Source organism: Brassica napus, chromosome A2 (genome assembly GCF_020379485.1).
Source record: "Brassica napus cultivar Da-Ae chromosome A2, Da-Ae, whole genome shotgun sequence".
NCBI lineage: Eukaryota > Viridiplantae > Streptophyta > Magnoliopsida > Brassicales > Brassicaceae > Brassica > Brassica napus.
In genome coordinates, this window is record NC_063435.1 from 24,973,148 (window position 1) to 24,984,641 (window position 11,494).

The 11,494-nt window shown below is 31.5% G+C and overlaps 2 protein-coding genes across 3 annotated transcripts; one reads left to right on the forward strand and one right to left on the reverse strand.

Moving 5' to 3' along the window:
• The first annotated feature begins 6 nt into the window (after window positions 1-6).
• LOC106402297 (light-regulated protein 1, chloroplastic-like) lies at window positions 7-949 on the forward strand. Its single transcript, XM_013843007.2, has 3 exons — window positions 7-401; window positions 482-634; window positions 724-949. Exons 1-3 carry the CDS (start codon window positions 211-213, stop codon window positions 797-799), a joined length of 420 nt encoding a protein of 139 aa, XP_013698461.1. The 5' UTR covers window positions 7-210; the 3' UTR covers window positions 800-949.
• A 4,705-nt stretch (window positions 950-5,654) lies between these two features.
• On the reverse strand, window positions 5,655-7,873 carry LOC106402272 (transcription factor ICE1). 2 transcript variants are annotated; one of them, XM_013842979.3, is made up of 5 exons: window positions 7,687-7,873; window positions 6,636-7,534; window positions 6,318-6,542; window positions 6,059-6,229; window positions 5,655-5,961 (listed from the first exon to the last, which is right to left on the reverse strand). In XM_013842979.3, exons 2-5 carry the CDS (start codon window positions 7,488-7,490, stop codon window positions 5,878-5,880), a joined length of 1,335 nt encoding a protein of 444 aa, XP_013698433.1. In that variant the 5' UTR covers window positions 7,491-7,534; window positions 7,687-7,873; the 3' UTR covers window positions 5,655-5,877. The 2 variants fall into 2 exon arrangements, with proteins under 2 accessions (XP_013698433.1, XP_013698429.1); XM_013842975.3 differs by having other exon boundaries at window positions 6,636-7,517; window positions 7,687-7,862.
• Between the last annotated feature and the right edge of the window lie 3,621 nt (window positions 7,874-11,494).

Sequence of the window (11,494 nt, forward strand, 5' to 3'; positions counted from 1 at the left end):
AGAGAACACATAAAGGTTGGATAAAATATCTTCCAAGAGGGGAGGATAAGCTTCCGTTGATTTTCATTCTCACAAGTCACATACAGCAAAGCCGAACCTTATCCTTTTGGAAAATATCTCTTCTTCTGCTCTGGCTCTACATATATACCATGAAATATTCCAAAACATAATATCCAAAACACTAAACCAATCTCCTAACAACAACAAAAAATGCAAGGAGCTTTGTGTATCAAACCAACCATTCTTCCTCTTTCTTCACCACTTTTTTCTCCAAAGCTAACTATTCTTCTTCCTCAGACCATCACCAACACTAAAGCTTCAAGACTCTCATCTCTGAGACCAAACACATCATCTCCTACAACCTCTGATCCTCTCACCGTTGACTATGACTCCCTCCTTTCGTAAGTCCTTCACTTCCCTTCTTCTTTTTTTTTTGCTTCTTTTCTCTCATTGACTGACTCAATGACATATCTATGGTCAGTGTTTTCCCAGCCGAAGCATGTGAAGTGATCAGCGGATATGCATGTTCAGCTGACATTTCCCCTGAAGTCAAGCTTGAAACAAAGCCCGTCTCACGTTCCGTGGCTTCAGAGTCGGTAAACCGAGAATACCTAGAGTACAACAACCCCAAAACGTAAAGATCACTTTCCTTTATTTACACTCAGATTCTCAGCTTGCGTTTTTCAACTTCTGATTGTGTGTGTTGTTTGTGCTTGGATACAGTGTTTTCGCCGCAGAGGCATGCGATGATCTTGGAGGAGAATTCTGCGAACCTGACTATCAAAAAGATGTCTATTAGAAGAAAACAGGATTTGAATGTGATGTTGATATGTGTTTGTATCTTTATAACCACTCATTAGTATATAAAAGATAGCTTCACTTTATCAAGACTGAAGTTGTGAACAGACCCAAGTTCCCAAAGTTAATAATACAGTAGTGATTTAAATTACATGGTATATTAATCAACACAATAATGAGGAAAATCTCAGACTAGTTTAAGTAACTTAGCCCATGCATGTAAATCTTGCAAAATCCATATCTTAGACTAGTAAATTACATCTGCTACACCATTTTTTTCTTTAACGTTTTGACACTTCTATAAATTGTGGATGAGTTATAAACTCTGACTTTTCATTTTACCTCCAAACGTTAAATGATGTTTTTCATCTATATTGTGAAATTATGTTTTGTTACCAAACTTCGAAATAATCTTTTATTATATTTTTTTTAGTTTTACATGTTGGAGTTATACTATTATAATTAATTTTAGAATATAGTTTGAACTAAAAGGAATTAGAAACTAAAAACTACATTGTTGATATTTTTATTGTAAATATAAGTTTGATGATTGTTTTTACTTAAAATAAATTATATGTTCTTGAACTATGAAACCAAATTGATTATTTAGAAATTTTTAATTTAAAACAGAATTTTTTAGTAATTTGATACATTTTACAGCCGAATCTTTTTTGTCAACAATATAAAAAAATATCCAATTTTTGTAAAATTTCATAAAAAATAATTTTGCATCCAAAACACAGTTACAAAATGCCAAAACTCTTCTAAGAAACTAATGATATTAAAGTGTTTTATCTAAATTGTTATTTTGATGTTTGAATTAGACTGCAACGTCAAAAAAAGGAACAAGATCAATTGTTTGTCTCTGGATCATTTCAACAGCTGTAATTGCTTTGGCAAGGTAAATGGTTTACATATCTATTGTAAATCTATCACCAAAAAAAAAAAAAATCTATTGTAAATCTAAAACTGTCTATACCATATATAGATGAGATTTTTCATATTTCAGGATTTGAAAGAATTTAACCTAACTTCCGATTATATTTCCGATTACAAACAACATATATAAGGGTGATCAATAAAATTTTACTCTTGATCATTGTTCATGCTTGTTATTGTTTCCTTCACGTTTTCGCAGTGCCAACATAAATTTTTCTTAACAATACACAGATATGGAACGTGGTGCAGCTATTGCACGCGATATGGAACGTGATGCAGCAAATCTCGTTTGAATCTTGATGTATACTTTTATATCAGGATATTTTCTTTTGAATTAATCTTTTCTGCTTTTTTATCAATGGTTTATTTATTTATATGTTTTAAATTGTCAATAAACTCTAGCGTTGGTTGAACTTTATTTATAAGTTTCATATTCTATTTACCTTTGGACAAGGTGTTCATAACTAATTAAATGATGTGCAAACACAACATACAAAAGCAGTTCTTTTAGGAAAATTCATTCTCGATTTGTGTCTTCCTTTCTATTTATAATGGAATCCCTTTCTTATTAATAGGGAAACATTTTAAAAGAATAACCTTAAATGTGTAACATATTCACAAAAATGCAATTTTTGTTTAGGTGTCACCACCATAAGCTCTCTCACAACATTTAACTAACAAGACATCTATTGCTAGACTATTTACCTGAATGCCATTGGTCATACAAAGTACTAATAATAACTATAATTATATATATGCTCACCATACGACTATTTCACACAAGTATTTCATATTATTTATATTGGTCAAATATTAGTATGAGGCAGGTAATCACATACGACACATTAAATTAATGAAAACACATGTTACCACCGTAATCAATATTCACACGGTTCATAGATATTATAATCATATGTTCACGATTTAACAATACGTTCATATGTTCATCATGTGTGTTCATATGAGTTATCTTGAAAACACATATGTCCACCATTATGATTATAGTTTGTATGTGTATGAGGAAGATTCATCGATTGTCTGAGGCTCAATTTTACTCAATGAGTTTATTAAAAACGTTAAGAAATGTAACGTTCTCATAGCTTTATATTAAATTTCTTGAATTCTAAGCTTGAAAACAACAATTTAGAATGTGTTCACGGTTCACTGATTACAATAAACCAGCCAAAATATTCCCGCTTAGTAAGGATTTCAAATTGACTTTGACCCATTCATTATTGAGGTACTGTAAACAAACGTGATTTGCAAGGACAATTTGATATCATATTTTAAAAAATGAAACGTCTAATAATTTTTTTTACTTAAGATGATGGTAAAGTTTAACTTTTCGTTAAGATCTATATGATTATAAAATACCGCAATTCTTGGTCAACAATTTTCTTGCCAATTAATTTTGTGTATTTTGGTAAAGCTAATATACCGCTTACCATGTTTACGTAGGGTGGCATGAATTTAAGATAAAAAAATATGGGGATAAATGTGGATGAAGAATATTTGTAGCATCCCTTATATATTAACTGAAAAAGTAGCATCCCTTATATATTAACTGAGAAACATTAACATTTTTTTTGTAACAACATGTCACTACTAGAATGATTCTTAGAATTATCAAAGAAATATATTGGTCCATCAAAATATATAATAAGTTTTTTTATTAAACTAATCATAAATTCATTACTAATGTTCTTTATCATTTTCATAAATAAAGTTACGAAATTGCCTGATGTAGTTAAATATATATAACAATTAATGATTTTTTGAATAACAAAAATTTGATAAGATTAGTGTATTTTCTATCATATTTATTTAATTTTAAACTATTAAAATAATTTAAATAACCACATTAATCATATAATAAAATTTTATATTTTTCTGTATATGTTATCTCTCTAATTAGAAAAAACGACTATAAATTACTTAAACTGTTAAAAGTCTCTCACATTCAAATTATGCGATCCATGGTTTAAAATGTTTCTTATGAAAAGATACAAATGGTTACAAAATCATATAAGTGGAAATTCTTATTTAATAATTATTAATATTAAGATATATATATATATATATATATATATATATATCGTTTTAAATTAAACCATATACCATATAAAATCCATTAATATTTTAAATTTTACTTTGAACAAATTGTTTTTTATAAAATATTTAAACAAACATTGACAACTTAATTTTTTTAAAATGATAAATTATTAAAGCTATTAATCCCACAATGTAAATTTTGTTATAAATAATTTAAAGTTTTTGCTATAAAAGATACAAATGATAAAAAAACTATATGTGTAAAAAACATCATTTAATAGATATTATATTATATATCATATATGTGAATATCATTTAAATTTAATTATATATTTTATCAAATAGAAAAAAAATATTGTTTGAATTAATAAAATTTATTTATATGTTCGCACAAATTTAACAAAAAATTATTTTTATATATAATGTTGATTCCGCGCAAGACGCGGATCTTAACCTAGTATAGAACTAAACGTCTTTCTAAACTTGGGAACAACTAAGTCTTGCTACTTATGCTCACCAAACGTCACTTCAGTCTCATCAGCATAGGCAAGAATTTCCATTCTTTGAAAATGTTGAGAGGGGATACCTGAGCTAACCGATTCGTTCACATATCCCTTTACTAGAATCCCAAAATGCAAGATCATATATCTGCAACACTTTGCTTTATTTAACTCAGTTTCTCTGGTAGTGTTCTGATTGTGTATTTTTGGACTCTTTATTTTTTTATAAAAAAAAAGAGCGTATTTTTGGATTTGGAAACAGAGTTTTCGTTGCAGAGGCATGCGATGAACTTCAAGGAGAGTTCTGTGAACCTGACTATCAAAAAGATGTCTACTAGAAAAAAACAGGATTTTAGTGTGATGTTAATATGTGTTTGTATCTCTATAACCACTCATTAATATATGAAAGATTAACTTCACTGATTGAAGTGTGAATCAGACTCAAGTCCCCCAAAAGTTAATTAAACAGTGATGATTTAAAATACATGGTACTAAACTAACAATCAAACAATAATGATAAAATTTGCAGCTAAAAACGCTTAGATCACATAAAAGACACACGGTAAATCAAAACACACTGGATCTAAAAGTACAAGTACAACTTGATTCAAAATACTTTTTATTATTGACTTTGCTGAACTTGAGGACAATTGATTATAAGCATGTAAATCCTCAAAAAAGAGAAGATTTTTTTTGCAGAGAAAACGGATAAGAAAAGTACGCAAAGGGTTTTGAATAATACATTAAAAACTGGAGTCACGAGGACTTCACTGATACATGATAACCAATAATAATCATGCAAGAGAGTACAGAGATAAATATTTATTCATAGCTCATGTCAAACCCTAAAAGTTTAAGTTCTTGAAGATTCAATACAATTTCCATGGCCCCCAAAAACTTTACTTTGTATTCATCATCCTTCATCACATCCTCTACGTTCTCGTGACTGTATCTGTTCTGTCTCTAACCGCCATCAAACTCTTGTCTGCTCTCTACTTTTACATCTTCCGTACGGATATTAATAGTTTTACTTAAAAAGAGCCTTTATATAAAGAGTGGGCCCTGGTGTTTCAAAAAATAAAGAGTGGGCCCTATTTTTTTTTTCTGTTCATTCTTCAAATCACAGTGTGTACTTTCTAAAATCATCATTACCAAATAAACTCCAAGATTTTCACCTTGCTAAAACCAAAGCCGTCTGTTTTGTCTGTTGAGCTCACATCTGATTCACTGTCTTAAACCGTACATGTGCAAAAGTAACTTCACTAAAACCACCTGAACACGTTGGAATAATCTTTTCCTCTTCTTTGAGAATATTACTCATGAAGAAATTGAAAAAAAAAATTCTTGATCATAGCTTTTAGGAGATGAAACATAACGAGGATTAACATTTATAAAAGTAAGGTTGATGTCATGTTTCCAACAACCACCAAGTTCTCAAAGGTTACAATCAAACAACTCTCATTTGCAATTTGCCTACATGCTAAATGCCTTAATTTGAAAGATAGAGAAAAAAACAGAGAAGTAAATTGCAGATTTAAAAGGCTTAGTTCTTCTAGTTCAGCTTCATCAAATGCTCAAGGACCTTGCCTCAGATCATACCAGCGTAGCCCGCTGTATCGAGAAGCACTGCTTTGATTTGATCAGGCAATATCTCCTGTCCTTCTTGGCATTGCTGTTAATATACACACAAAAACAAAACATGTTACTATTAAAATCTTGTAAGCATCCAAACAGTTAAACTGAAAGTAGATTATGTTTAATAATCTCACCTCAGCGCGGAAAACATCCAAGGCAAACCCATTGAAACAACTAATCACAGCTTGCTGAACATCCAATCCAAGATTATCCAAAGCTTTCATGGTAGCCAGCAAAAGTCCAGGTCTACGACCACAGAACATGTGAATGTTCACTGCTCTTCCTTCCCTTAATCTAACCTCAACCTGTAGATAAAAAAAAAACACAAGTGTGTCAATATCTAAAAACCATGTAACCAAAAAAAAAAAACACCATGAAGTCTCTAAGCCTTACTCTCGCTTGCTGGCCTTTAGGGCTTGGCAAAGAAGAGGGACACAACTCTTCCTTGACACGGGAAGAAAGAGTCTGCGGCGTAGGCGTTAATGGATGGAAGCTTGATGAAGCCAGAGGGAGAGATCCATTTGGAGTTGACTCAAGCTCGTTGTGAAGGTCATTGATTCTTTGTAAAAGCTCCTTGAGGTAATCAATTGCATCTCCAAGTATTGATGCTCTATCCATCTGCACATTCATCCATAAACCAAACCAAATCTTATCACAAGCAACACAACAAAGACAAAGAGTAAACAAAGAGAGAAGTAAGTAATTGTTTACTTTGCTGATCTTGGGGACAACTGATCTAAGCATATAGAGTCTATCATTAAGCTTCTTCCTCCTTCTCCTCTCAGCCATCAGATTCTTTGCAGGCATCCCTTTCTTCTTCCCTCTACCTCCTCCACCGTTCTGAACACTCTCAGCCGCTTTACCGCTCTCGTTCAGCTCATCAGACTCATAGTTCAACCCTGAAACGTCAACCCCAGTCTCATCCACCTCTCCATCATCGCTCAGCTTCCTCCTCCCTGAGCTCTGCCGCATGGCTGCACGTTTCTGGAACAAAGTAGGCTGTGCACCAGACGAAGCTAACACCTCCAAAGGCTTCAGAACCTTCGCTCTGCTCCCGACAAAACCGCCACTCGCAAGACTGCCGAAACCTTCTGATTCCAACGGAGTAAGCCCACCACCTCCTCCTCCTCCTCCGCACAACTCAGGGACGGAGCTCAACTGCATTAACGAACCAAACCCCATAGGAGCTTGGATATGTCCGAGGAAACCAGAATCAGAACCGAACTCAAAGGCATTATCAAAAGGGTTTGCAGAGGAAGGAACGTTAAGGAGACAAGACTTGTTGTCAGCCGCGGCCAAGAACGAAGGCTGATGAGACATGTCGAGGCCAAAAGCTTGAGAGGAAGACGAATCAAGAAGAAGATTGTCGTTAGGATTGAAAGCGAAGCCACCGAGGAATCTGAAATCTTGATGATGACTCTGGAGTTCTTGAGGTTGGTTACTGAACCAGTCACCTTCTTCAAGCATAGGTTTGAAGTGAGCAGCACCGTCCTCCTCCCCATGAACGCTTTCTCCTCCTCCGCCGCCGCCTAACCATACAGCGCCGCCGTTTCCGTCGAGAACCATCGTAACGGTGAGAGCTTTTTCACAATTCTACAGAGAAGAGAAAACTTTTTTGGAGATTAGATTAGACAATGAAAGGGCATTAAAGTGGAATCACGAGGAATCCATTGAGGTGGGCTTATCTGAAAAAAAGAAAGATTCTAGAGAGAGAGAGAGAGAGAGTTTTAAATTGTATAAAAATCGTAACTTTATGAATTACCAGATTTCTCGTGACTTTCTTTGCTTTTTCTTCGTTGCCGTCGTCTCACCGTCACGCCTCCATAGTTGCTGATTTGCTTATCTCTCTGTGTCACTGTCTCTCTGTTTTATATAGAGAGAGAGAGAGACTCTGTAAAATAAACTAATGGTGATATGATAAGTCATGTGTATTAACATCGACTAATGACGTCGGCCTATGTACTGAACTACTGATTATTAAACCATGCAACGCGTGTCATCCATGCACTTATGTAACTGATGTTATTACCTAATTGCTAATTAATTAGTTAATTACTCCTTTTCATGTCATTTAGCAAAAGTTTAATACTTACTCATTAGGATGATGATTGGAATGAATGGTAACGCATCATAACGTCTTTTTTTATAACGACTAAAATTAAGTGTCCTGAAATTTAGTTATGTTCAAAAAAAAAAACGAGTCCAATTTTAGAAAGCTCCAAACTAGAAAAATGGGTCTCTTTTCTAAATGGGATAATTTATTGGGAAATTTCTTTTTTAGGCAAAAAAATATTAAGTATGTCCCAGACTAATGTCATATACTTTATGTTTCAATAGGCTAATTATTTTCAAAATAGCAATAATATTCTTAATTTCAATTATAAATTCGAAATTACAACTAATAAAACAACTGATAAATATTAAAATATAACAAATAATTAAAATATTAACAAAATTCTCAAATAAAAAAAAAATCTATCTCCACAATTTTTTTCTCCTAAAAAATCGAACCTTTCCATATATGGAAACTAAATATTTCCAAATATTTATTCTCATGTGTTTTTGGAACTAATTATTCTTATCCGTAGAATACAGTAAATCTATAGAACTCGGTTTCTACAAGTTCTTAGATTTATAGTAATGTGTAAATTTCGATTTCTGTAGATTTTAGATTTATAGTAATCTGTATATTCTGATTTCTACATATTTTAGAGTGTTAGGTTAAGCGCGGAATGTGTATTCTAAATAGAGTACTATTGTTTTACGTATATCACATATTCTACATTGTAGATTCAATAAAAAAAATGGATTTCATTTTTTACTTTGTAGAAATGTCAATTCTATTTTATATAGAACAAAATCTGAAATTATGATTTAAACATTTTTAAAACTGAAAAATACCACTAAGTTTCTATAGGTATTTCATTAGTAATTAATATTTTTCCAATTTTTTGTTTGCTTGTAAAACTATTTATTTAATTTATTTTTAAAATACTAAAAGACATTAGAGACAAAAAAATGGTACAAAATAGAAATTAGTTTAACGGGACATAGTTACCACTTTTTAGCCTAAAAGAACTATTTTTCCTAATTTATTTTTATAATAATTCTCTGAATCAAAACAATTTAGTAAGCAAAACTATACACTCTTTGTGTTTGTTAAGTGTTATTCTACTATTTTTTCTTGTTTAAAAAAAACTTATTCTATATTTTTGATGCAACTTTTTCTATAAAAGAATTTTCTTATCATTTTAACTAACCAATCAATGTTATTTGTATAATTATACATTATATAAAAATATACTGCGTAAAATATATCAAATTGACATTTTTTGAGAACCGGATTGAGTATTAAGTTTTAATAACAAAACACAATTACTTTGTTAGTACAATACACAATTGCTTTTTAGTACAATACACAATCAAACTTACAAGAGTTGGACTAGTATTTTTTTTGGTAAAAGAGTTAGACTAGTTTTCAGTATATAATAAAAATTGTCGCTATACAATAAGGTAAACGAACAATATTGTCGCATTAATTCGATTTTAATTTTATTTTGTAATCAATAAAACATCAAAAATTCAAGGCAACTATTAACAAAACATAGTAAACAAGATAATTCTTATAACTTATATCCATGTTCATCACTAAATTAAATCATATGAAAAAAGGGATAATCCTTGAAAGATAAAGATAGCCTACAACTTTTGTTATAAAAGACTCACATCTGTGAGTAATGCCACCTGGATTCGAGTCTGGCCACCCGGATTCGAGTCTGGCCACCCGGAACATCTTAAGTAGTAAAAAAATGTAGATTCTGAAGGCTTCGTGGTGATTAGTCCTTCTACGTTATATAGATGTTGAAAGACTCATTATACAGATGCATCAATGAGCAAGAGAGCCCTGAAGGTATTGTATGCACATGAAGATGGAAGCAATTTGCTCCCATTGGTGAGCAACTCTATGAACTTCTCTCCTTGTTGCAATTTGAAAACAAAACCTTCACAATACGGCTTTAATGTGGAACCTGCTTCATCTCGGCTCAAGCAAAGACCAGTCAAGGACAAGAGTTTGGATTCAGGATAGCAGTCTGGAACAGAGGCTATTTCGTTGCCAAATCTTTGACCAACACATGGAATGATAACTTTTCTTTGGCGCATTCCACTTGCTGATTGGTAAATATATAGCACTTGAAGAGTCTAACTCCACCATCTATGGGTTTATCGTTGCTCCCGCGGCCAGAAGGATAGGCTCCAAGAGGAGATGAAAACTCAGAGCATACAAATTCAATCCACTCGACATTCTTGGATACATTCGATGCTTTTGCCACAAAAACCCATTAAGAAGAAACTTCTTATCAAGTGTAAGTTTCTGTTCCAACTGAAAACTCTCGTTAGAGCCAGATGAGTCATGTACACAACATTCAGGCATAGATGTCTAATCTCTACAACGCAGCATTGAGTCATCAACTTGACCACAAGAAAGTCCATGAACACGCTCACCTTTGTTCTCATGGCTCTCAGCAATTACTTCACTTCTCCTCGAACCCGAACCAAGTTCACCATGATCACAGCTCAAAGCTAAACTTGACTCAACTTGATCTTTTTTTTCCAATTTTTTTAGACTTTGAGATCATCATCCCCTAGGCTATATTTGCGAAGTGATTTTGCCACATGTCCTTTGTACAATCAATTTCACAAAACAAATATGACATGACTACTGAAATTGATGACATGTCTTATAGCTTAATATGACATAGACAATTGTATTTAATGTTAATTTATATTTTTGGTAAACTTTTTAAAATACGGTAATAACTCATATATTACATTTAATGTCAATTTATATTTTTAGAATTTTTTTTAGAATATAGGAATAACTCATCACCATTAAAATAAATATATTCAAATATGGCATTATAAATTTCGAAATATAATTATATATTTTTAAATTATACAATTTATTACTAAAATTTTCAAAAATGTATACAATTTTTTTAGAAAACTATAAAAATTTAATCATAAAATCATTATTTTCTTATATATCTACAAATTTTATAAATATTGTTTAATTTTAATTTTTGGTAATTATGCAACTTTTACAAATTTATTTAATATATTTAATTAAAATAAATAGATAGAAAAATCTATCTAAGATTAGAATTTCAAATATATACATGCATATTTTTAAATATAATTTTATGTTTAATTAAATCAAATTTATATTAAAATATTAATACAGAAAAGAAAATTTGCAATATTAATAAAATTTATTTTAATATATAATTTAAATTTATCTGTTAAAAAATATTTTATATTTTTTTAGTGTATATGGTGCAGGAAGACAGTAAGTAACAGTTGTAACACCAATGGGCTTAATAAGATTAGCCTAGAAAGACTATGTAATTGGGGTTAAACTTATCAATTACGGTCCGTGATGGACCAAAATCACGTGTACCCCCACGTGACGAGAAAAGACAGAGATACTACTGCTGTAATAAAACGAGACACAAAAGAGTAAAGAGAGACAGAGTAATAGAGCTTGCTTTGTCTAAAGACTGTCTTAACAC